The following is a 26,590-nucleotide window of genomic DNA, read 5'->3' on the forward strand; positions in this document are numbered from 1 at the left end:
CATACCACCCTGGTGGACTATAATCCGGTGTTGTGTGATTTTTGACCTTGCCCATTTGAGTCCAACACCAGCACCTTCACATCATTCCTGTCAATATAATGCAAGGTCCCACAGCAAAACAGTTAGTGGCTACAATGGAAAACCTGGAGCACCAAATGGAAAGGATAAACACCAAGGTCAAAATTAAAGTAATGCTCAGAAGCTAATAGTTAAAAGCAAAACATCTAGGCATCTGTTGCAAGGCTGCAACACTTCCTTGGGATATCAGATGACGCTCAGCTACTGAAGTTAGGCAAACTGGCTGGAACAGTAAGTTTTGACACCTGTGACACCAGTTTATCTTCTACTTCTGTTGCCACTGATTAAAGTGAGCTTGACAATCTCAATACTATCTGGTAACTTATTACAAGAATACACGTACTAGCATAGCATTTTGACATCCTGTCCAAAATGACCATAGAGAATGAAATAATGATCTTGGAATTGACCCCGTGTAGCGAGACGTTCTCTTCATAGAATCCCTACAGTATGGAAGCAGGCCATTCAGCCCATTGAGTCTACACCAACCCTCCAAAAGAGCAATCCACCCAGATCCATTCCCCTGCCCTATTCCTGTAGCCCTGCATGCCCCATGGCTAGCCCACCTAAGCTATACATCTCTGGACACCACAGACAATTTAGCATGGCCAATGCATCCAACCTGCTCGCCTCTGGACGGTGGAAGGAAACCAGGAAACCTATGCAGACATGGAGAGAACGTCCACGTGGGTTTGTACAGTCACCAGAGGCTAGAATCGAACCTGGGTCCCTGGTACCGTGAGCCGGCAGTGCTAATGGCTGAGCCACCATGCCACCCTCTTCTGGAATTCAAACTGAAGCAAGATGGGATAGTAAAGGATTACTTTTTGGTTCATTTGGCTGTATTACTTCTGCCTTGACAGGCATCATCAGCATCAAGTTAAGTCAGAAATGTTAGACTGCCCATCCCCAGCTGGACGGCTGCAGCCAGAACAGTGCTGAAGCAGTTAAACGTCACTCAGGCCAGCAGTTTGCTTGATCAATGTCCCTGGATTCAGTATCATTCCTTCCATCACTGATGCACTACCTGCAAGAGTGATTTACAGCAATACCCCAAGTCTAATGCACCAGCACCTCATTCCCCAAATCTCGAAGGACAGTGGAAATAGCACTGTGGAAACATCGCCAAAGGACTCATTATGACTTGGGAATGTAAACTAAGCTCCTCACTATAGCTAGAATGATGTGATGTCAGATAGCAACTTTCAGCATGAGTGCCATTCGAGCTAAAGGGAAGGCACACCACCGATTTCTATCGGCTTGCAAATGCAACTTTTCCAAAATTTACATCTGAGCAAACTTATAAACAAAAATGAGCAACAAATTAAATGTCAACATTAACATTAATGTTTTAGCAAAAATTCTCAGGTTTATCACACTACTTTTCTCCCACTTACTCAGCCCTGACACCCCTGCCCCAACACCTTACAAAAAAAGGGCAGAGTTTCAGTAACATGCTGAAAGAGAGAGATCGCACGTTAAGAGATCATTGGACCAGCTGTCCGACAGCTCTGGGGATCTCTAACCATAACCCAAACATTAAAAAAATGGAAAACATGCATTCAAAAAACAAACACTGGCTTAGAGGTAATGGGAACTGCAGAAGCTGGAGAATCTGAGATAACAAAGTGTGAAGCTGGATGAACACAGCAGGCCAAGCAGCATCTTAGGAGCACAAAAGCTGACGTTTTGGGCCTAGACCCTTCATCAGAAAAGGGGGAGGGGGAGAGGATTCTGAAATAAATAGGCAGATCGAAGAGGGATCGAGGAGAAGATCGGTGGAGAGGAGGGGAGAGGTGGGGATAGGTCAGTCTGGGGAGGATGGACACATCAAGGGGACGGATGAGATTAGTAGGTAGGAAATGGAGGCGCGGCTTGAGGTGGGGGTGGGGGGAAGATAGGGTTAAGGAGGCGGGGAGAAGCTGGGCTGATTTTGGGATGCAGTGGGGGTGGGGGGAGATTTTGAAGCTGGTGAAGTCCACATTGATACCATTGGGCTGCAGGGTTCCCAAGCGGAATCCGAGTTGCTGTTCCTGCAACCTTCGGGTGGGTCGTCTGAGGAATGGGAGGGTGAGTTGAAATGGTTCGCGACTGGGAGGCGCAGTTATTTTTGCGAACCGAGCGGAGGTGTTCTGCAAAGCGGTCCCCAAGCCTCCGCTTGGCTTCCCCAATGTAGAGGAAGCCACACTGGGTACAGTGGATACAGTATACCACATTGGCAGATGTGCAGGTGAACATCTGCTTGATGTGGAAAGTCATCTTGGGGCCTGGGATGGGGGTGAGAGAGGTGGTGTGGGGGCAAGTGTAACCTGAAGGTTGCAGGAACAGCAACAGCAACTTGTATTCCGCTTGGGAACCCTGCAGCCCAATGGTATCAGTGTGGATTTCACCAGCTTCAAAATCTCCCCTCCCCCCACTGCATCCCAAAACCAGCCCAGCTCGTCCCCGCCTCCCTAACTTGTTCTTCCTCTCACCTATCCCCTCCTCCCATCTCAAGCCGCACCTCCATTTCCTACCTACTAACCTCATCCCGCCCCTTGATGTGTCCTTCCTCCCCAGACTGACCTATCCCATCCCTACCTCCTCACCTATCTTCTCCTCTATCCATCGTCAATCCGCCTCCCCCTCTCTCCCTGTTTATTTCAGAACCCTCTTCCCCCTCCCACTTTTATGATGGAGGGACTAGGCTCAAAACGTCAGCTTTTGTGCTCCTGAGATGCTGCTTGGCCTGCTGTGTTCATCCAGCCTCACATTTTATTATCTTGGAATCTCCAGCATCTGCAGTTCCCATTATCTCTGATACTACTTGGCCTGTTGTGTTCATCCAGCTCCACACTTGGTTCAACTCTGGCTTAGGCTTTGAGTTATTAACAAGCAGCAAAGTTGATGGCACTAGAGGTTCAAGTGGGTGAGATCCATTACAGAATGATTGAATTAGACAGCAGAGCAATATGCAAATGCTTTTAAATATATTTGCTGCTATTGTGTGATTTACCACTAATTTTAAAGCCATCAGCTTTAAAAAACACATCCTGGGATTTATGACTTAGAGACAAGTAAGGACTGCAGATGCTGGAAGCCAGAATCAATATATGAGAAGCTGGAAAAGCACGGGTCAGACAGCATCGGAGAAGCAAGAAAGTCAATGTTTCTGACGAAACGCTGACATTCCTGCTCCTCAGATGCTGTCTGACCTGCTGTGCTTTTCCAGCTTCACATCTATTGACTTGGGATTTATATTGTCTTTAACATAATGAAATGGCCCAAGGTGCTTAACAGGAACATTACAAAACGACATGAGTGATATCACGTAGAGATATTAAGGAACACAACCAAAACCTTGGTTAAAAAGGTACATTTCAAGTAATATCTCAAGGTTGGAAAGAGGCACCAGGAGAGAATTTTGGAACATGTGGCCCATGTAACAAAGGGCAAGGTTACCAAGAGAGGAGTAATTAAAATAGGGATTGAAAACTGAAAGAACTGTGGGATGCTTTAAATCAGAAACAAAAATAGAAATTGCTGGAAAAACTCAGCGGGTCTGGAAGCATCTGTGGACAGAATCAGAGTTAATGGTTCATGTCGATTGTCCTTTCCTGAAGCTGTGTAATTCAAAGGACTGACTTCTGCAGGGCCCGAGCATCTCTGGTTTGTTGTATTGATTAAAGGCAAGATTAGTTGTGAAAACTAGAGCAGAATAGAGAGATAGGAAAGGGAAGAACATGGAAAAATTTGAAAGTGACAATGAGATACAACTTAACCAAAAACCAATGTGGACCAGTGAACACATTGGGACAGTGGGTGAATGGGACTTAATACAATGGGCATAAGGCAAAGGTGCCAAAGTTTTGGGCAATCTCAAATTTACAAAAATTGAATGTGAATGGCAAGCCAAGAGTGAATGACACACTATAACTCCTATTGAGAGGATTCACCATTCTACCAGAACATGCTGTGAAGTAACAGCATAAATCACTCCAGTTCAATTTGCATTATTCTGTTAAATCTTAAAATTTTGACAGCATAGCTGTTTATTTTAATTGATATAAAAAGCTAGACTTTACTATATTATAACTACCCTTCCAATCTAACAATTCAGAAGATGCTTTAAACTACAATGCCTCAATATCTTTGTGCACATTATTTGTTAGTCTCAGAGCACAGAAACAGTCCCCTTGGTTCAACTTGTCTGCACCAACCAGGCATCCCAATCTGACCTAGTCCCGCTTGCCAGCATTTGGCCCACATCCCTTGAAACCCAATCCTATGCATATACAGTATATTCATACACCCCATCCAGATGCCTTTTAAATGTTGCAATTGTACCCGCCTCCACCACTTCCTCTGACAGCTCGTTCCATACACGCACCACCCTTTGCGTGAAAAAGTTACCCCTCAGGTCCTTTTTAAAATCTTCTCCTCTCACCTTAAACCTCTGGTTTTGGGCACCCTCATCCAAGGGGAAAACAGCTTGGCCATTCACCGCATCCACGTCCCTCATGATTTTAAAAGCCTCTTTAAGGTCAGCCCTGACCTCCCCTCCCCTTCCCTTCCCTTCCTCAGTCCTGAAGCACGCATTTTATCTAATCTGCAGCGCACTCTCGGCTCTTACTTAATCTCATTCATGTAGTTTACTGCATACGCAGTGTGCAAAACTGTGTTTTAATTAATGTACTGAGCCTGACTGCGAAATAATACAACACAGGGCTCAGACTGCGTCCGTTTAATATTTAGGTAAAATATATCAACTACATGAACCGTTATATTACGTGAACTGCATGCTGTCCCATTCTGACTCTAGGCATGTCATGGTTACCATCAGATGTTCACAAGCCAGCTGTTATTTGATCATCGGAAAGCCATAAATTTAAAAAAAACCAAAGTTGAAAATGCAGGTGGCACATTTAAAAAGAAGCCAGTGAGAAAGGGTTCCCTCCACCCACAATGGGTCTAAGCTACCTGAGCTGAAAATGGCGGGAGGGAGGCATGAGGAAATCGTGTCTGTCTTCCCCCTTATCGCCTTCTTAGATTTTAAACAGTTAAATTAGATGCAATTTTAATTTTAAGACCACGAAGCCAACGCCCAGCTTATTTTCCCCTTTCTGCCCACCCGCCCATCCACACTTGTCTCAGTGAACAATAGCTGACCAGCAGCGTGGGGGCGAAATGAAAATACAGAACGCAGCCTCGCTGTGCAAACAGCTGAACAAAAACAAGCCCTGCGTTTAGCAATAAAAATTTGTGAATGAGAGTGAAGGTGGAGGGTGTGCAGTTACTCACTCACCATTTGCCGAGCTACTTCAGCCGCCGCCATTGTCGATCCGCTGGTGACAAGAAGCTCGCGGACCCCAGCCACAGGCACTGGATACATGTTGGCCGCTACCACTGCGCTCAAAGGGGGGGGTGGGGAATGAGGGCAGCTACAGCCTGACTCTGTCCACCACAAACACGGTTTGTTCGCTTGTTTACTCGCTGTCAGCACGCCACACACCTTACAATCCCGATTTGCTTTTTAGCCACCAGTTGCCTTCCCCAGTATCGTCAAAATTTTACCAGCTTGTCGACAGTATCCCCTGTTTCGAGAATGATAGCGTCCCCCGTTAGACACATTGTTGCAAGAATAGCGGAAGCGTGAAGTATCATTTTTTGCTCTGATTTGACGAAATGTTATTTTCTCGGTTTAAAGAGATTGAGTGTAGTTCCTTCATAAACAACCCCCACTTGCAGCTTTATTTAAACACTTATTCAAGTGCCTTAAAATGGTTATTTCCCAATGCTTTAAACTTCTAAAAACTACGGTATTTATACATTATAAGTCGCAAATTTCAAATTGAAAAAAATTTGCGAGGAAGCGATTCGCTTGGCGCATTTTTCTTAACAATGCGTTTCTTTTTAAGAATTGCTGTGCAAATTATGCTGTTGATGTAGAGCAGGTGCGGAAAAGCCAGTATTTTTGCTGTCGTAAAGGCGGCGTCATTGTTACCTCAGTGCGTTACAAGTTTTTTTTAAAAAGTCAGTTGTCTTCTCCTCCCACAAAACTCAGTGGGTGATATATGCACAGGGCAATACAGCGACTAGCACCTACGTTTAACTTCAAAGATACCTAATCTTTAATGTCTAAGTGAATTGACGCACGCTAAAGATTTAGACGCGACTTCATTTACCTCCTACTGTAAGCAGTGACTAATCCAATATGTCACCGGGTGATTCACCCTTCCACTGGACACAATAAGGCGCGTATTTTATTACCTTTTTATAGAAATGCGTCTCTTTTATTTAAATATGAACAATCTTAATTTAATTTCTTACCAGAGAAGAAGGGGTGATTGAAGATAGAACAACAGTTTGCAAGGCTGGTTGAATCAAGGGCACTTTTTGAGTGGAAAATGGCAGAATTTGAGAGAGACAGCAAAAAGAGATACGCATTCACAATATTATTTGACAAGGCGACTAGGAGGGGATGATGGTGACCCCCAGTTTGATAAGAATGGCATTGAAGGAACACGGGATGGATCTGATGAAAAAGGTGACCTTACAGAGGGCTGGAAGAAAAACTCAAGAAGATGTGAGTTCTAGACCAGAACAATGAGAAAGTTTGGCCAACTAAATTCTGGCAAGTGAGTCTACATAGTTTAGGATATCTGGTCGCAACAGATGAGTTGGACCCAAGGGTCTGTTTCCGTTCTGTATAAGCCATGATTCTATGAATCTATGAGTTGGGCAATTGAAAGCAATGCTGTAACAGAGACATGTTATAAGATGGTCTTAGTCTCAAGAGTTTACCTTGCACACTGGGATTATCCTGAAACAGTGAGCAGATTTAGCAGATGACAACAGAACTTGATACTGCTTTCTGTGGTCTAACAGATCTGGCAGTGGGTAGCTAAATAATTTTCCACTATATCTTTATAAGGCTTTTCCCCATGGGCTTGAGGAATGGAGATTAGGGCCATATGAAACACAGAAGTGCCAGTTTGAGAGCGAGCACTGGTTTTATTGGGCATTAAGTATGGAGGTGAGGGTGAAGTTTAGCTATTCAGGTGACAGCAGAAATATTGTAGTGAATGGAGGAACCAGGGACTAGGCAATTATGTAGCATGTAGACAATCCTATCCAGGTTGTTTCACCACCACTGCATATCGCAAAGCATTTGAAATAACAAGGTGTAGAGCTGGATGAACACAGCAAGCCAAGCAGCATCAGAGGAGCAGGAAAGCTGACATTTCGGGCCTAGACCCTGCTTCAGAAATCTTTCTGAAGCAGGGTCTAGGCCCGGGACCTTAGCTTGCCTGCTGCGTTCATACTTTCTGGTGATGTCATCATTGTATTGTAGGAAAGACAGCAGCTAATGTGCACACAAAAAGCTCCCTTAAACAGCACTGTGATAAAGGACCAGATTTTTATTCTGATACTGATGAACAGATGAATATGGGCACAAGGGATAACTCCACTGGCACTTCCTCAAACAGTACAGTTTGATCTTTTATATCCAGCTGAAAGGATAGATAGGATTAACATCTCATCTGAATGATGGCACCTCTCGTAATGCAGTATTCCTTTGGAGCCTTGAAGTTTAAGCTCCAATCCTGGAGTGGGATTTGAGCCCACACCCTTATGACTCTCACTGAGAGCGCTACCAACTAGCACTACCACAGCCATACATCAGCATATGTCCTGATGGCGGGTTCTGGGCAGGAGGCCAATGCAAAAGGCAGCAAGGCTTCATACTCTGAAGCACAGCATGCACAGACTCAGTGAAAAGGACTGTAATTTGAGCACATTTTAAAGATAATTTCATTCTTATTCCGGACTTTGAGTAATTTGAGTACTTTTTATACTTCGTATTCCTATGCTAGACTTTTTTAAAAACTCTTTCAATTCTGTAACAAACACTTAAGAGTCTGTACCTAAGATGGCACCAGAGTGACAACATTACAAATTTTTCACTGCATTCATCCAAATGCTTGTGACAATAAAGGCTATACTATTCCATTCTAAGTCAGCATCTTCAGCAACAATGAGAAAATGTAGCTGCTGGGGGATGTAACAGTTCAACCAAATTGCTGCTGTTATATTGTGATACAGCAGCTTCAGGCTTGGATTATTGTGGAAATGCCATTAAGGAATTGGAGACCAAATGAAGGCAAGCAATTTGTGCCTGACCTCACAGCAACTTATCTGTACAAAATAAATAGGGTTTATTGACTGTGTACCAGGTTAAGAGTGAGTGTGGGGCAGATAGTTTCAATATAACTGTTGCCTAATTTCTAATTAGTTTCAGTGTTCCCACTCAATACAATTTGCTTTATATACACCAATACCCAGAACTAGAACTAACCGATATCAATTGACTGTGTAATTTACTTTCAAGTTCTAAGATCACCAATGTTTGCCTCATCAATTATTCTCTGCTATTCCAAATAGATGGACATGGGATCATTTATTTGATCTTTGAGTATTTGAAGTCATTTCATAACATAGTCTGTGCTATAAAGTGTCTACAAATATTGGGTAAGGTAATAACAATTATGCTGCCTTTCATTGACAAATACCATGATGAAGTCCAGGGCTGGCACCTGTATGGTAGCAAATGAAAATAATCCTTTCAGAAAGTGGGGAGAAAGTTGGCAGTGAAAAAAAAAGGTTAAAGGTTTTAAATTTATGGCATTGATTTCAATTAAATGTCATAGAGTTTTCACAGCACGGAAGGAAGACTTTCAGCCCATGTTGATTTATGCTGGTCATCAAACAATCATCTACAATAATTCCATTTGTCAGCACTTGACCCATAATCTAGTAAGATATGGCATTTCAAGTGTTCATCTAAATAGCTCTTAAATATCTTAAAGCTTCCCACCTCTAGCACTTTTCAGGCAAACAACATGAAACAACTACTACGTTTGGGTGGAAAAACCTAAAATCCCCTCTAACCTCATGCCCCTTAACTTAAAACTGTGCTCCCTGGTTATTGACCCTTCTATGGAGGGAGAAATATTTCCCCTATATTCCCTACATTAAACAATCCATGCAGTTATCTAGTCACTTTACATGTTCCTGTCCAGGCAACATCCTCTTGTTCTTCTGCACCTTTTCTAGTGCAATTACATCCCTCTGATGGTTTGACACCCAGAGCTGTACACAGTACACCAGCTGTGGCCTAATTAATATTATATACAACCCCATCATAGCCTACATGCTCTTGTATTCAATGCCTTGACCAATGAAGGCAAGAATCCCATATGCCTTCTAATGATCATTCTTAATCTGTCCTGCTGACTTCAAGGATCCATGACATGCAAACCAAAGTCTCTTTGTTCAGCAACACCAGCCAGGACCCTATCATTAAGTCTATAACCTGGTTTGCCTTAGCAATATGCAACACCTCACAAAGAAGATTGATGAAGCCATAGCAGTGAACATTGTCGATATAGACGTCAAGGTTTCGCAGGGTAGACTAATTAGCAATGTCAGATTACATAGAATCCAGGGAGAGCTAGCTATCTGAAAACAAAATTGGCTTGAAGTTAAGAGACAAAGGGTAGAGGTGAAGAGTTTTTTGGACTGGAGGCCTGTGACCACTGGTGTGCTGCAAGGATCAGAACTGGGTACCCAACTTTTTGTCATTTATGTAAATGATATAAAGGAGATATGGTTAGTAAATTTGCAGATGACACCAACATTGGTAGATAAAGAAGAAGGTTACATCAAATTACAATGGGACATTGATCAGATGGGACAAGGGCTGAGGAATGGCAGATGGAGCTTAATTTAGGTAAATGTCAGGTGCTGCATTTTGGAAAGGTAAATCAGGGCAGGACTAATACACTTAATGATAAGGTCCTGGGGGGTGTTGCTGAACAAAGAGACCTTGAAGTGCAAGTTCCTTGAAAGTGGAGTTGCAGGTAGACAAGGGTGTGAAGAAAGCATTTTGTAGACTTGCCTTTATTAGTCAGTGCATGTTATGTTGCATTTGTATCGGACATTAGTTAGGGCACTTTTGGTCTACTGTATTCAATTCTGGGGTCACCCTGCTATAAGAAACATGTTGTCAAGCTTGAAAGGGTGCAGAAAAGATTTTCGAGGATGTTGCCAGAGTTGGAGGGTTTGAGCTGTAGCGAGAAGCTGAATAGATTGGGGCTATTTTCCCTGGAGTATCAGCGGTTGAGGCGTGACCCTATAGACAATTATAAAGTCATGAAGGACATGGATAGACTGAAGCCAAGGTCTTTTTGCCGGGGTAGGGGAGTCCAAAACTAGACTGTATATGTTTAAGGTGAGAGGGGAAAGATTTAAAAGGGACCTAAGGGGCAAAGTTTTCACGCGGAGGGTGAACGGAATGAGCTGCCAGTGGAAGTGGAGGAGGCGGGTACAATTATAACATTTAAAAGGCATCTGGATGGATACACGAGTAGGAAGAATTTGGAGGGATATGGGCCAAAAGCTGGCAAATGGGACTAGACTAATTTAAGATATCTGATCAGCATGGATGAGTTGGACCGAAGGATCCGTTTTCGTGCTGTATGACGCTATGACTCATTCGTTTATTTTCTTTTTAATTCTCTGCCTTACTCGTTGCAATGTTCTTTCTGTCCTGTTGAAGTTTGAACATCTGCATATGACAAACAACGAAACTTGTTGCCACTGTCTGTAGAACAAATGATGCTCGCACCTCGAGACACTTTTAATTCTGTAATTAGTTAATTTCAAGTCAGTGTCTCCTCTCTGTTCGATTCATAAATCGTGTAATCAGAGCTTAATTTGTTTCGTAACTCTTAGCTAATCTTCTGAATTTATATTAAAATTATAATTCAATTCGTTTCAAATCAAAAGTCTGACTTCTTGTATTTGCTGCACTGAAGGTTAATTTCGAAGTAACTTCCGGTTACGAGGACTGCACGTGTGTTTATTTTTAAAATATGAAATTTCTATTCTGCTTTTAAAAAATCCTCGTGACTGAGTTGCACTTTAAGAGTCGACGCAGCAGATTATTTTAACACTGTATTGGAAATCGGGAAAGATCTGAAGCTTCGTCAGCATGAGAGTGGGTAGTGTTCGGATGGGAAGGAAGAGGCTGCAGTGCAATATTCCCTTAGTTTGGGAGGCAAAGGTCGGTGTATTAAAGCTGGTTTGGACGCATTCAGAAGAACACGGGAGATTCCGAACACTGGAGGATTTACTTTCTCTCTAAAACGTTGGTGCCCTATTGGTTGTATACACTTTATGTATGCCCCCAAGGAAATTCCACGGGGGCGGAGTACACGTAGGACACTGAGGACAGCACTTCTCTATATCGCTTCATCTAAGTGTGGACTTTGGTACAGTGGTTCGGAGGAGCTCGGAGATGTTTGAGAAGCTCGGCGAGTTGAGCCATAGCCGGCTCCTGGGGTCGGTCAGTCCGCCGGGAGACACGCCGACCCCCACCTCGACTTGCTCCGGGAGCCTCTCTCCGCCTGGGGGCTGCGAGGCGCTGAGCTACAGCGTGGTCCTGGAGGATGTCAATCGCCTGTCCCACCTGCTGGGCCGCTTCTTGAAGACGGCGGAGAATTCCGAGCGCTGCCGCGGCTCGGCGGGCGCCGTCGGCGTGAAACCGGCGGAACCGATCTTCCCGGTCAGGAGGCGAGCGGAGGCGGCGTCCGGCCAGGGGTCGCTCAGGGATCGGGAGAGTATCGGGCGCAAGGGCGGCGCAACCGCGACGGAAGGGGGGGCCAGGAAGAAGTGCCTGAGGGAACTGATGCTCCGCAATGGCTGGGATGGCTTCAGCGGCATGTGGAGCGCCCATAGCGGCGGGAGGGAGGAGGAGGAGGGGGCGTCCCTATCGGGCGGAGCGCTGGAGCCCCGGGAACATGAGTGGATGCTGGCGCTGGCGGCCGGCGACTGGGAAGCGATGGAGGCGCTGCTGCTCCTGGAGCCCGGCTTACTGAACCACAGGGAGTTCGTCAGCGGCCTGACCGCCGCCCACTGGCTGGCCAAGCAAGGCGACCACCACGGCCTGATAAAGCTGGTGTGCCTGGCCGAGAGCCGCGGCTGGCGGGTCGACCTGAACGCGCGGGCGGCCGGCGGCGGCTACACCCCCCTGCACGTCGCCGCGATGCAGGGCCACGCCATGGTCATCAAGCTGCTGGTCGGCGCCTACAACGCCGACGTCGACATCCGCGACTACCGCGGCCGCAAAGCCTGGCAATACCTAGCCAGCGGGACCCCCGAGCAACTCCGGCAGCTGGCCGGAGCTCAGGAGGAACAGGGGCCGCAGCATCTCCGTCAAGTCCTGGCACCGCACAAGCAGCTGGACAGTCCAACCAAGGATCGCGAACTCTCCCTGATCCCCTCCGTATACCGACTCCTGAAACTATCTCCTTGGCATCGACAGAAGCCAGAAAGGGCTGACTCCAGGTAGAATCAGCCCTTGTGTGTTTTTGGGGGGGGGGGGTCTCGAACCTTGGAACCCCCTTCCATCAATTGACTCGCAGACTATATCTTCTGAAGGGCCATTGGACTCAAAACTTCAACTGTTTTCGTTTCTTTTCCACCGCGTGATCAACTGGTCTTGGTCACTTTCCAAGAATAAAGGCGAAACACTGCGGATGCTGGCAATCTGAATTTTAAAAATAAACACGCTGAAAAACGCTGGAGGTATTCAGCAGGCCTGACAGCGCCTGTAGAGGAGAGCGAGTTAACGTTTGGAGCCCGATGTAGCTCTAAGGAACTGCTGTCACAGAATCCAATATGACTATAATTCCAAAATTGGAGCCATACTGGACTTCAAACGTTGTCTGTCTCTTTCTTCCTGAGCCGTTGCCACCTGACCCGTTAAGCTTTCCAGCACTTTCTATTTTCATTATGTTTTTTAAAAGTACGTTAGTCTTCGAGTTTGAGAACAATTTCATAATATGTCTTCTAAAGTTCGGTACGCTTTCATTTTATAACTGTAATCAAGTTCCTTCGTAGGATTTTTTTAAACTTACTTCAGTGAATGTACGAATGTATGGACGAGAGAAAGCCCGAAGGTGTTTTGCCAAACTAAGGCAAAACATTCATTTCAAACTCTCACTTATCCTGTCGAAATGTAACACTCCATATTTATGGGACTGATTTTTGATGTAGTTTTAGAGGAAATCATGAGAACGAACTCTCTTTAATAATATTTGTATTTTTGGTCGGTATGTCCTGACATCAGAAGCAGATTTGATGGACCAGATCAGAAGACGATCCTGAATTAACCAGTGTACCATAAACATGCATTGTCAGCACAATTGTTAATACATGATTTGTTTAACGTTCAGGTGATGTGAAGATTTAAATTTATATTTTTAGCCTTGAGACTGGTTATTACTGTAGAAATACTGTCTGGGTCAGTTCATGTTGCTTCTGTGAATTGATTTTTGGTGTAAAAATCAGCATTAATAATAGGCAATAAAAGTAACCAGGTACTGAGATCTAAAATACAAGACATTGTGATTTTTTTTCGAGTAGAAAACTTGAATTTACTTCAACTAACGCTGACAATTCGACTTTTCAGTGCAGACTGTTACTTGTTTTCAACATCTAATGTGAAAAATGTAGCGTCTGGATGCAAATCAATCGTGAACTACATTTAAATGTCTGTATCACCTCTGCATATTCCACAGGTTTTTGCTGTGACTATTGCCTTTGTACACTTCAGACCATAAACAGTACCTCCAATTTCCTTGGAATAACTTGTATCATATTCCAGTGTAATAAAATGTGAGGCTGAATGAACACAGCAGGCCGAGCAGCATCTCAGGAGCACAAAAGCCGACGTTTCGGGCCTAGACCCTTCATCAGAGAGGGGGATGGGGTGAGGGTTCTGGAATAAATAGGGAGAGAGGGGGAGGCAGACCGAAGATGGAGAAAAGAAGATAGGTGGAGAGAGTATAGGTGGGGAGGTAGGGAGGGGATAGGTCAGTCCAGGGAAGACGGACAGGTCAGGGAGGTGGGATGAGGTTAGTAGGTAGATGGGGGTGCGGCTTGGGGTGGGAAGAAGGGATGGGTGAGAGGAAGAACAGGTTAGGGAGGCAAAGACAGGTTGGACTGGTTTTGGGATGCAGTGGGTGGAGGGGAAGAGCTGGGCTGGTTGTGTGGTGCAGTGGGGGGAGGGGACGAACTGGGCTGGTTTAGGGATGCAGTTGGGGAAGGGGAAATTTTGAAACTGATGAAGTCCACATTGATACCATTAGGCTGCAGGGTTCCCAGGCGGAATATGAGTTGCTGTTCCTGCAACCTACGGGTGGCATCATTGTGGCACTGCAGGAGGCCCATGATGGACATGTCATCTAAAGAATGGGAGGGGGAGTGGAAATGGTTTGCGACTGGGAGATGCAGTTGTTTGTTGCGAACTGAGCAGAGGTGTTCTGCAAAGCAGTCTCCAAGCCTCCGCTTGGTTTCCCCAATGTAGAGGAAGCCACACCGGGTACAGTGGATGCAGTATACCACATTGGCAGATGTGCAGGTGAACCTCTGCTTAATGTGGAAAGTCATCTTGGGGCCTGGGATAGGGGTGAGAGAGGAGGTGTGGGGGAAAGTGTAGCATTTCCTGCGGTTGCAGGGGAAGGTGCCGGGTGTGGTGGGGTTGGAGGGCAGTGTGGAGCGAACAAGGGAGTCACGGAGAGAGTGGTCTCTCCGGAAAGCAGACAGGGGGTGGGGATGGAAAAATGTCTTGGGTGGTGGGGTCGGATTGTAGATGGCGGACGTGTCGGAGGATGATGCGTCGTATCCGGAGGTTGGTGGGGTGGTGTGTGAGAACGAGGGGGATCCTCTTTGGGCGGTTGTGGCAGGGGCGGGGTGTGAGGGATGTGTTGCGGGAAATGCGGGAGACGCGGTCAAGGGTGTTCTCAATCACTGTGGGGGGAAAGTTGCGGTCCTTGAAGAACTTGGACATCTGGGATGTGCGGGAGTGGAATGTCTTATCGTGGGAGCAGATGCGGCGGAGGTGGCACCACCCAAGACATTTTTGCATCCCCACCCCTGTCTGCTTTCCGGAGAGACCATTCTCTCCGTGACTCCCTTGTTCGCTCCACACTGCCCTCCAACCCCACCACACCCGGCACCTTCCCCTGCAACCACAGGAAATGCTACACTTGCCCCCACACCTCCTCCCTCACCCCTATCCCAGGCCCCAAGATGACATTCCACTTTAAGCAGAGGTTCACCTGCACATCTGCCAATGTGGTATATTGTATCCACTGTACCCGGTGCGGCTTCCTCTACATTGGGGAAACCAAGCGGAGGCTTGGAGACCGCTTTGCAGAACACCTCTGCTCAGTTCGCAACAAACAACTGCATCTCCCAGTTGCAAACCATTTCCACTCCCCCTCCCATTCTTTAGATGACATGTCCGTCATGGGCCTCCTGCACTGCCACAATGATGCCACCCGAAGGTTGCAGGAACAGCAACTCATATTCCGCCTGGGAACCCTGCAGCCTAATGGTATCAATGTGGACTTCACCAGCTTCAAAATCTCCCCTTCCCCAACTGCATCCCTAAACCAGCCCAGTTCGTCCCGTCCCCCCACTGCATCACACAACCAGCCCAGCTCTTCCCCTCCACCCACTGCATCCCAAAACCAGTCCAACCTGTCTCTGCCTCCCTAACCTGTTCTTCCTCTCACCCATCCCTTCTTCCCACCCCAAGCCGCACCCCCATCCACCTACTAACCTCATCCCACCTCCCTGACCTGTCCGTCTTCCCTGGACTGACCTATCCTCTCCCTACCTCCCCACCTATACTCTCTCCACCTATCTTCTTTTCTCTCCATCTTCGGTCCCCCTCCCCCTCTCTCCCTATTTATTCCAGTTCCCTCTCCCCATCCCCCTCTCTGATGAAGGGTCTAGGCCCGAAACGTCGGCTTTTGTGCTCCTGAGATGCTGCTGGGCCTGCTGTGTTCATCCAGCCTTACATTTTATTATCTTGGATTCTCCAGCATCTGCAGTTCTCATTATCTCTCATATTCCAGTGTCTGAGGAGGAGGAGGAAAGATAGCTTCATCTGTTAGTTGTGGTCCTTTCCTTAAAACGGAATGCTGTAAAAAGGTGTGTGCATCTGAGTGCTCTTTTTCTTTACTTTTTAACAAGCACTGAGGGTAAATTTCCAATTCTAAATGTTGTATTTCTAATTTGGATTTCCTGCATTTTCAATCTCCACCCTCTTTCCTATACTCCCACTTTTATATTTCTCCTTGTTTGCATCTTTTCCCATGTATTGTCACCATCTTGTTTGTTTTTGCCTTTTCACTAAATTACTATAATATTCTTTTATATCATCTCTTTTCTATTTGTGGTTTTTTTCTTTGTTCAGGTGATTAACAACTCTAATCTGCTTGTTCTTGCTTTTTGTTAACCATGTTTAGTAGCTTAACTTTGGTTTTAGTTCTGGATGTGAGTTTGCTCGCTGAGCTGGAAGGTTAGTTTTCAGACGTTTCATCACCATTCTAGGTAACATCATCAGTGAGCCTCCGACGAAGCGCTGGTGTTATGTCCCGCTTTCTATTTCTAACACCAGCCCTTCGTCGGAGGCTCACTGATGATGTTACCTAGAATGGTGACGAAACGTCTGAAAACTCACCTTCCAGCTCAGCGAGCAAACTCACATCCAGAACCTCAACCAGAGCTACAAATCTTCTCAAAATTTGGTTTTAGTCCTGATGTGGTCAGTACCTGAGAAAATAACTTGCTCCTTTTAACATACTGAAGGATCTGCAATGTATTGCTAGAATGTTTTCAGTGTGTATTCGGAACATGTATATTTGTAAATTGGCTGATTAATGTGTTCTTCACAAGTTGCTTTAGTTGGGGGGTGTGGGTAGGGGAGGAAAAAGTGATCAGTCAGGGGCCAGGGACCCAGGTTCAAATCCAGCTTTGGATGACCATCTGTGTGGAGTTTGCACATTCTCCCTGTGTCTGCGTGGGTTTCTGCCACATGCTCTGGTTCCCTTCTGGAGTCCAAAGATGTGCAGGTAGGGTGGATTGGCTGTGCTAAATGGCCAGGGATGAATCGGTTAGGTGGATTGGCAATGGGAAATGGGTTATAGGGATGGGGGAGGGATGCACTTCAGAGAGTCAGTGCATGTTCAGAGGGTTGAATGGCCTCTGTATTGTATGGATTCTATGATCCTGTACCTCAACATATAACCAGACATCTGAAGCAGAATGCAAATTGTCCAGTTTTTCTTACCCTAATCACGCAATTTATAGAGTGTATTCCCGTTTTTCTTTAAATGAGCACTTTGTTGCTATGAAAAAATCCAGATTGCCTAATGTCATTGATTTTGCCACTGTTAGCATTCATAGTAATAACAATAATTATTTGTACTTCAACAGTTTAGAGTAACAATGTAGAGCAAATTTACAGCTACTGATATGAACTGAGTTGTATTTCAAGTTCCAGTAATACAGTAGTTTTGTATAGGTTAGCTCCACTCTAACTGGAATGCCAGCTGTTCTTCAAATGTTTGCTGGCAAATGCGTATCTCTCTCTATCTCTCTCTAAATACGCAGAACACCTTTCCAACCATTCAATCAATTTTTTAGCAGGGGGGTGAAGGACTCATTTTCTGAAGATTTAAGTTGTGGTTGAATGGTTATAAGGGAGCAGGGGGAATATTATAAAGCAGGTGACAGAGGGTGAGCTAGATTTACATTTGGTGGCTGTAACGCCAAATTTACACAATCCAAATCGAAATCCAAATTGCAACTGCAAGTTGACTTTGAATTTATGTTGTAAATTTTAACATGAGTGCAACAGGAAATTATTAACTAACATCAAATCTGTGCTGGTGATACATGATAGGGGTGCAACTGCTTCAGGACTATTGTCCCAGACTGCACTTCTAAAATTTTCCACCCGTACTCTGCCATTGACTTTGAATCACTTGGGCTGTGACCAATGGGGATTCTGCATTTGTTGTTGTAAATGCAGGTCCTCCTCATTCCTCAAGACAAATGTAAGCTAAAATTTTATAGGTTGGAACTGGCAGTACCATCTAATTGATTCTCTGTGAACATTTAAGACTTTTACTTATCTAAGTTCAATTTTGGCGACCTAACTTTCTCATGGTTTAACAATTTGGCAAGATATGAAGCAGTTTCAGTTTATTGATTCACTGTTATGTTGTTGAACTGACCTGACTCTGAAACTGGTATCAGTCCAGAGAATGGGTCATATGGTCATCAGTAAATTGGTTAAGGATGTACAATAATATTTAGTTGGTGTCAGACGGAGATATTTTCCAGATCACCAGTTATTAGTTCTTACTACACAGTAAGAGTTGCATTACATTCCTGAAATAGTAAATTAGCCAGATGAAATAATAATTATAAGGGATACTTTTCCTCTCTGAACAGGTAGTTTTTAAAATGCACAACCTGAAATACATAACATCCTACAAATATATGAAATTCATGTCTTCACTTCAATACAGTACTGTCTAGTCTTGAGGAACAACGGGAATTAATCAGTGTTTGGGTTTGATTTTTAGGAAAATCTGAACCTGGTTTAAAAAGACCACAACAAAGACAGCATTGATAATGATGATGTGGTTTATGCCCTTTTTGTTACATTGCAATGGTTGTTACCATTGCAATGTAACAAAAAGGGCACAATTTTTAAGACAAAAATCTGTGATAGAAAATAAGAACTTCGATTAATAGGATATTAAACTGTAAAAAAAAAACTGGAGGTGAAACTAGAATACTACTTATGAGTGTATATTGTTTGTAATGTTTATTAGATTACATGCAGTAATATCAAGAATGACAGTATGAACTGAGAACTGTTACTTCTGATGTCAAACTGGACACCAGAAAATTAACACTACTGTATACTGTAATGAAATTGCCACGGTACTTCACCTGAACATTGCAAGACAGGCACAGTACTTCAGCTGGTGCTTTTATGGCAAGTGCCTAAAGCTTGCTTGAAGAGAGAGAGTTTTTTTTTAAAAAGGAGTGTTGTAGAAATATTGGGGGCATGATGTGAGTAATAGAGAGGTTCAGGGAAAGAATTCTAAGGCTTTGGGGCTAAAGCAGCTGTTGGAACAGTTATCAAATGAGATAGCTGCCTTCCTCCAATTCTGGCCTACTAGGTGTCTTTGATTTTAATTGCTTTCTTGGAAGGTTTTGGGGTTAGGGAAAAAGGAAACAGATATTGAGGGGCTAAGGTCAAGGAGGAATCTGTAAATCTAGGAATGCTCATTTCACATTATTTCCTAGTACTGGATTCAAAGCTATTTAGAAATTACTGTATATGACATCAGCAGAAGGATGTTTAATGAATTTGTGCCAGTGTGTATACTGACTGCTATTACATCATCTATAATAATAAGTATACTTTCTATCCTGTCCTGTTATCACTGATGTAATTTGAATTGAATTTTAAAAATTGAGTATCAGCATGCATTTTTATGAATGCCTAATTAGATCAGAAATTGGGGAACTGATTATGTTTGGAGCTAACAATACAAAGCTCTATACTGGAGCATTGCATTTACGAGATGGACTGTGGTAAGTACAGTGTGGAGGAAATATTCAAAGGTTGAACTGTAAATTGTCAGAATCAATATGAATGAGAATTAACAATGAAAAGATGGTATAGGTCTACCGTAGTATCAGTTCTCCAGAGGCTTTAAAAAAACTGCATTGATATGGCACCTACAGAGCATGTACAGCCCATTAAGTACATTTTCTGTACAGTTTGTAATTTTGGAACTTCCCAGAATGAGTCATCTTTTATTTTAACCAGAGCAACTCAGATATAAATATATTCCAACCCCAATGCGAGCAAGCCAAATCTGTAAATCAAATTGCAATAGAAAGTTTAGGCTGCTGAAATCAGTAGTGGCACTAATTGGGGAAAATACATCAAATATTATGGCATCAGAACAAGCTTTTTTTTTGAGTACAGGATATACCTGATAGTTTTCCACTTTGTCAGGTAGATGCCAGTATTGTAGCTGTCCTGGAACAGCATGGGTAGGGGTGTGGCAGTTTCTAGAGAACAATTCTTTGGTGCTTTTTTCAGAATGTTGTCAGGGCTCATACCCTTTGCAATATCTAATGCCTTCGATCATTTCTCTATCATGTAGAGCAAGTCAAATTGGCTAACTGGATTTGTGATGCTAGGGACTGCTGGAGGCATAAACAGGTCATTATTTAACAGATCTGGTCGAAGTTTGTTGTGAGTGCTTCAGAATGAATAGTGTGTGTCTGTTTTCACTGTAAAGAAAGGAAATGGAGGCTAGACAATGCAAAGAAATAAATTTTGATATTTCAAAAAACAGTTCATGTTACAGAAGAGGAAGTTCTGGAGGTCTTGCAGAATATAAAAGTGAATAAATCTCCTGGACCAGACGGCAGGTATCCCAGAATACTATGGGAAATAAGGGAGGAAATTGAGAGACTTCTTTCAGCAATATTTGCATCATCTGTAACTGCAGGTGAGGTACCTGATGTGATGATTTGATGGGAATACAGAAGGCAAGATTAGTAAGTTTGCAGACAACACCAAAGTTGAGGGCATAGAAGACGGGGAAGAACGTTTTCTAAGATGACAAAGGGATCTTGATTAAATGGGTCAATGAGCTGAAAAATGGTGTGGCATTGCATTTTTGTACAACAAACAATTGTACAATTAACGCTAAGGCCTTGGGTAGTGTAGAACAGAGGGACCTAGGGGTTCAGGTACATAATTCTCTGAAGTTTTGGCAGCAGCACTACTGCTTAAGCAAGCTGAGTCCTAAGTGACTTTGTTGCCACACTGCCAAAATCAGAAGTACATACTCCTTAATAGTACTGTGGGAGTACCTTCACTTCAACCCTCACAGTCAAATCTCGAGGCTCACCACCATTTTTGTTTAAAGTCAACTAAGGAGCAATAAAAGCTGACTCTGCTATGGAGGGTCACCTATATCAAGAGTGTACAAAAAAACTACAAAACTGTAGCGCAGACACCAGGGGCTGAATGACTTCTTTCTGTGGCATAACTTTTCCCTAGTTCTGACAAAGAATTATTTGAGATTTGTCACAATCACATCTGGTTCGCTTGTTTCCTTCCCCCATTCCACCCCCCCCCCACTTCAAATCTAGAATTACCACCAGAATGTTAGAAACTTGTACAATGCTGAAAATTAGCTTGCTATACTGAAATCACAGCTGCAAAGATTGACAGGATTGCACAACAACATTCTAGTCATGCAATAAAACAGGTGTCCAACAGCAGTAACTAATGCAGGAAGTAGCTGTCCAGAAATGCAAAATAAGTCAGTTAAAAATGGTGAAAAGTCATATATGCTTCAAATTTAAACTTCCAAAGACTAAAACAAAATCCCAGCAGTGACTTGTTTATATTCAAGTGATTGAATAAGTCCTTAACTGGACACTAATAGAATTTGTAAGGAAACAAATTTAAATCAAAACCTTATTTCAGGAAATTATGCTGAACTGCCCAGCCCCTGCCTATCAGACATGTATACAGTAGACATCACTTGGGTGTGGACCTGACCATAGAAGAGAATCAGGCAGTCAATCTAATGATCCTTGCCATGGCTCATTCCACTTGACCTGTTAATGGCTATGAAGATATGCTCCCACTAACCCTTCTCCCCAACAACACAGCAGTGGCCAAAGGTCAGGAACACGGGGTTGAATTGCAACCAGAAGTCAAGGAACGGCCCCTTCAAATAAGTGTAACCTTGTGCAACGAGTACATGAAACATGAAACAGGGGCAGAGCACCTGGTTTTCAATGGCAAGTAGCACTGAAGAAATAAGCAGGTGGAACTCATTTCAGAATTTGGCATAGGATCAATTTGCACGAGGCTGCATTACATTAGGATTTATGCTTTCTGTGAAGTTTCCCAAAAATTTTAAAATGTTACCCCTTTACTGATTTTGGAACTTTGCAATTCCTGCACTCAGTCCAACTGAACAGTGGGAGTGAGATTTGCTTCCAGCAAACACTGTCATTGAATCAGCCCAAAAGAATGCGGCTAAAGTGAGATAACAATTGGAGATACATCAAAGGCAGGCTGTTGCAAAGCAAATCAATTGGCAAAAATGAAAACACCATTAACAATGGGATAAAAGTGCGCAGCTGGAGGTACACAGCAGGCCGGGCAGCAGAGGAGCAGGAAAGCTGGCGTTTCAGGTCAGGACCCTCCTTCAGAAACAACAGGAGCTGTTGACACCTTTGGGTCTGTCACTTTTAAATGCTTCCAGAATTACAGCAACTTTGGCCAGATAGGCTTTGTGGAAATATTGATTTAAGTATCTGTCTAAGCTTCTTTAAATAATTATTCATGGCACCAGTCCACGTACAAGTCTGGATTGGTTAAAAATTGATGAAGGAGAAATTGCATACAAATTTGAATTTAAAAAAACTAGTGGCATTTAAAGTGGAGAACACAATGTAGGAACAGCCATATGTAGGAAAGAAAATCGGCAAGCGTTTGGACACATTTGAACAAAAGATTCATTAGAGTGAAACATTTTCAAGGAACCCAAAAATCAATTGCTCTCCATCAGAGGAAACATGGGCTAGCTATCCAAACGAAAAGCCAAAGTAAAGAATGAAAAGATACAAGAACAGGGTGTCTACGTAACCTTTCAGTCTGTTAGTCACCAGTATGATGACATCCCAAAGGCACTTCACAAGAATAATCAAACAACACAATAGTAGGCTACGTACGAGATCAGGCGAATTAAAATAAAACACTTGGTAAAAGACATTTTAAGGGTCATCTTGAAAGGAGGAAAGGGTCTCAAGCAAGGAATTGCAGAGTTTAGGGTCCACTGCTTTAAAAAAAAGCCTAATAGCTTTGGTGTGATTTAATAAAACGGAAAAGATTTGGACGCAGATTTGAGAGTCAGAGAGCCATAGATCATCACATTCTAAAGAAAGCACCTTTTAAAATATTTAAATAAAAAGGTGAATCTATCAGTGCCAGGCTTTTCCATTTGTGTTTTCTAGGTTACCACCCTTGGCTCAGTCCACTTCCCAACATAACTTAGCATATTTATAGAGTAAAATGTTTCAAGGTACTTCACAGGAACTTAAAACCAAGAAACTTGTGGGAAAAGCCACAAGAGATGGGACAAAAGGACACAAATCAAAAGGCCAAAGATATAGGACATAGAACATAGAAGAATACAGCGCAGAACAGGCCCTTTGGCCCTCGATGTTGTGCCAAACTGTGAACTAATCTAAGCCCCTCCCGCTACACTATCCCATCATTATCCATATGTTTATCCAAAGGACTGTTTAAATGCCCCTAATGTGGCTGAGTTAACTACATTGGCAGGCAGGGTGTTCCACGCCCTTACCACTCTCTGAGTAAAGAACCTGCCTCTGACATCTGTCTTAAATCTATCACCCCTCAATTTGTAGCTATGCCCCCTTGTACAAGCTGAAATCATCATCCCTGGAAAAAAAAACTCTCACTGTCCACCCTATCTAATCCTCTGATCATCTTGTATGTCTCTATTCATCAGCCATGATTTAAATGGCGGAAGGACTTGATGGGCCAAATGGCCTTACTTCCACTCCTATGTCTTATGGTCTTATTAAATCCCCTCAGCCTCCCTCTCTCCAATGAGAACAGACCCAAGTCCCTCAGCTTTTCTTCATAGGGTCTGCGCTCCAGACCAGGCAACATCCTAGTAAATCTCCTCTGCACCTTTTCCAATGCTTCCACATCCTTCCTGTAATGGGGCAACCAGAACTGCACGCAATATTCCAAATGAGGGCGCACTAGCGCTTTGTACAGTTGCAACATGACATCACTGCTCCGGAACTCAAACCCTCTACCAATAAAACCTAACACACCGAAAGCCTTCTTAACAGCATTATCAACCTGGGTGGCAACTTTCAGGGATCTATGTACATGGACACCAAGATCCCTCTGCACATCCACACTTCCAAGAATCTTTCCATTGACCCGGTATTTTGCCTTCCTATTATTCCTCCCAAAGTGAATCACCTTAAACTCCATTTGCCACCTTTCAGCCCAATTCTGCAGTTTATCCAAGTCTTCCTGCAACCTGCAACATTCTTCCACACTGTCCACCACTCCACCGACTTTAGAGTCATCCACAAACTTACTAACCCATCCACCTATGCCTGCATCCAAGTCATTTATAAAAATGACAAACAGCAGTGGTCCCAAAACAGATCCTTGAGGCACACTGCTAGTGAACTGACTCCAGGCTGAATATTTTCCATCAACCACTACTTGTTGCCTTCTTACAGAAAACCAGTTTCTAATCCAAACTGCTAAATCTCTCTCAATCCTGTGCATCTGTATTTTCTCCAATAGCCTACCATGTGGAACCTTATCAAAGGCTTTACTGAAGTCCACGTACACCACGTCAACTGCCCTTCCCTCATCCACATGCTTGGTCACCTTCTCAAAAAACTCAATGAGGTTTGAGAGACACAACCTGCCCTTGACGAATCCAGGCTGACTACCTCCAATCAAATTGTTGCTTGCTGGATGATTATAAATCCTATCTCTTATAATCCTTTCCAAAAAACTTTTCCTACAACAGACGTAAGGCTCACAGGTGTGTAATTACCTGGGTCATCCCTACTGCCCTTCTTGAACAAGGGCACAACATTTGCAATCCTCCAGTCCTCTCGTACTAAACGTGTAGACAATGAGGACTCAAAGATCAAGGCCAAAGGCTCCGCCACCTCCTCCCTAACTTCCTAGACAATCCTCGGAAAAATCCCATCTGGCCCAGGGGATTTATCTACCTTCACACCTTCTAGAATTGATAACACCTCCTCCTTACTAACCTTAATCCTTTCAATTCTAGTAGCCCGTAACTCAGTCATCTCCTCTATAATATTCTCCTGTTCCTCAGTGAAAACAATGTTTCCAAAACAGGAATGCAGTTATCAAAGAATTGTAGGGATGAAAGATGTGACAGAAATGGAGATTGGATGCAGCAGTGTGGGCAACATAAGGATTTTAAAAAAAGTATCAGTGTTTCAGAAGCCATTGTAGTACACCACAAATTCAACTCACGTCTAACACAAATGTATTAAAACAAGTTCCAAAACCTCTTCCTTGTACCGCTTCCTCTCTCAGTAAAGTACCTGGGGGAGAAAAGTCCTACAGACACCAGCAGTTTGCTGGTTCCACAGCTTAAATAACTACATTTGTTTTGTGGCAAAGCTTTATATTTTCGCACGACCAGGAAAGCACACGAGGCTACTGAAACATTAATAAAGTAAAGCCCGAAAAGGGTAATGCTCACTTGAAAAAAAGTGAAGGGGGGAGTGAAAGGAAAGAAGGAAGGGACCAAAATCAAGAGAGTTGGAGGGGGAAAATAAAGCACTCCATTCTCTGCCATGCCCATCTCTTACTAAAGGCAGAGAACATTGGTGGACACCGCATGCTCCCTCACCAATGATACCCGGACTCAAAATGTACCTGCAGAAGAGGGGCAGGCAGTCAACAGAGACAACTCCCTGGACCTGTCTAGATTCTGTATTGTATTATCTAATGAAGGAAAAGTTAATCAATGATTAGATTAAATCTTGTCCTCAAGTAGTATTTGAAGAAACAAATGGTGAGTATCGCATACTAAAGAAGAATAAAAGCTTAGACCAAGATAAAATGTGAAGCTGGATGAACACAGCAGGCTAAGCAGCATCTCAGGAGCACAAAAGCTGATGTTTCGGGCCTAGACCCTTCATCAGAGCTCTCTGATGAAGGGTCTAGGCCCGAAACGTCAGCCTTTGCGCTCCTGAGATGCTGCTTGGCCTGCTGTGTTCATCCAGCTACACACTTTATTATCTTGGATTCTCCAGCATCGGCAGTTCCCATTATCACAAAAGATTAGACCAATTGGGATTGCAGACACCATTAAGGAGTTCTCGGTTTAATTGTTCTTGGCTCCAGTTATTTTATAATTGATGTCAGGAAGTGACATTGAAGCATTTACATTAGGTTTTAAAGCTCATGCTGACAGTCTCTTGGCAATCTTAAAAGAAGTCACGACTTTTATTCCTGTCAGATTGATACATCAAGTTGGGGGAGAGAGAGAAGTGGATTCTAAACTAAAAAGAGGTGAATTTTGACATCAGTAATGGTAAACACTTAAGGTGGGTGGTATTTGTTCATGAGCAACAACAAACCCATAGATAAAAGCAGAAAGCCACAGTAGGCGACAGCAGCTGTACTGCAGTTAAGCAGAGAAATGTCAATTTACTTCCTGCTGTCAGCCCCGTGGGAACACTTCCCTTTCCAGATCTACCACAATGTCTTACACATTTCTCACAATATATGCCTTTACATTTATACGTTCCTTCTAACTAATATAGCAGAGGTCACCAATCATTCTCTAGACAGAAGTACTTGTTATTGGTGAAAAATATTACAGCTTACAAAAACATGGAAAAATATAAATTGAAAAAGGGTGTTGCAGTTGAATTACAAAAATCTGAAATTTAAAATGATGGGAAACTGGCCTCCTGTCCACTCAATAGCTCAGCACCT

The 26,590-nt window shown here is 43.6% G+C and overlaps 2 protein-coding genes across 4 annotated transcripts in view; one reads left to right on the forward strand and one right to left on the reverse strand.

Annotated features, from left to right (window-relative positions):
- septin6 (septin 6) overlaps nucleotides 1-5,957 on the reverse strand; it is a 78,182-nt gene extending 72,225 nt beyond the window's left edge. For all 3 annotated transcript variants that reach the window (XM_048544159.2, XM_048544157.2, XM_048544158.2), the window contains exon 1: nucleotides 5,363-5,957. In XM_048544159.2, coding sequence (XP_048400116.1) covers nucleotides 5,363-5,449 — 87 coding nt within the window. In that variant the 5' untranslated portion in view covers nucleotides 5,450-5,957. The remainder of the gene's footprint in view (nucleotides 1-5,362) is intronic.
- A 5,012-nt stretch (nucleotides 5,958-10,969) lies between these two features.
- sowahd (sosondowah ankyrin repeat domain family d) lies at nucleotides 10,970-13,563 on the forward strand. The gene has a single exon (XM_048544536.2). The coding sequence runs from the start codon at nucleotides 11,420-11,422 to the stop codon at nucleotides 12,470-12,472; it is 1,053 nt and encodes a 350-aa protein (XP_048400493.2). The 5' UTR covers nucleotides 10,970-11,419; the 3' UTR covers nucleotides 12,473-13,563.
- The last annotated feature ends 13,027 nt before the right edge of the window (nucleotides 13,564-26,590 follow it).

The sequence above is a fragment of the Stegostoma tigrinum genome, chromosome 15, assembly GCF_030684315.1.
Source record: "Stegostoma tigrinum isolate sSteTig4 chromosome 15, sSteTig4.hap1, whole genome shotgun sequence".
In the NCBI taxonomy this organism is placed as follows: Eukaryota; Metazoa; Chordata; class Chondrichthyes; order Orectolobiformes; family Stegostomatidae; genus Stegostoma; species Stegostoma tigrinum.

Excerpts from the sequence above, each read along its gene's own strand:
- sowahd (XM_048544536.2), top strand. The coding sequence starts at position 11,420 with ATGTTTGAGAAGCTCGGCGAGTTGAGCCATAGCCGGCTCCTGGGGTCG.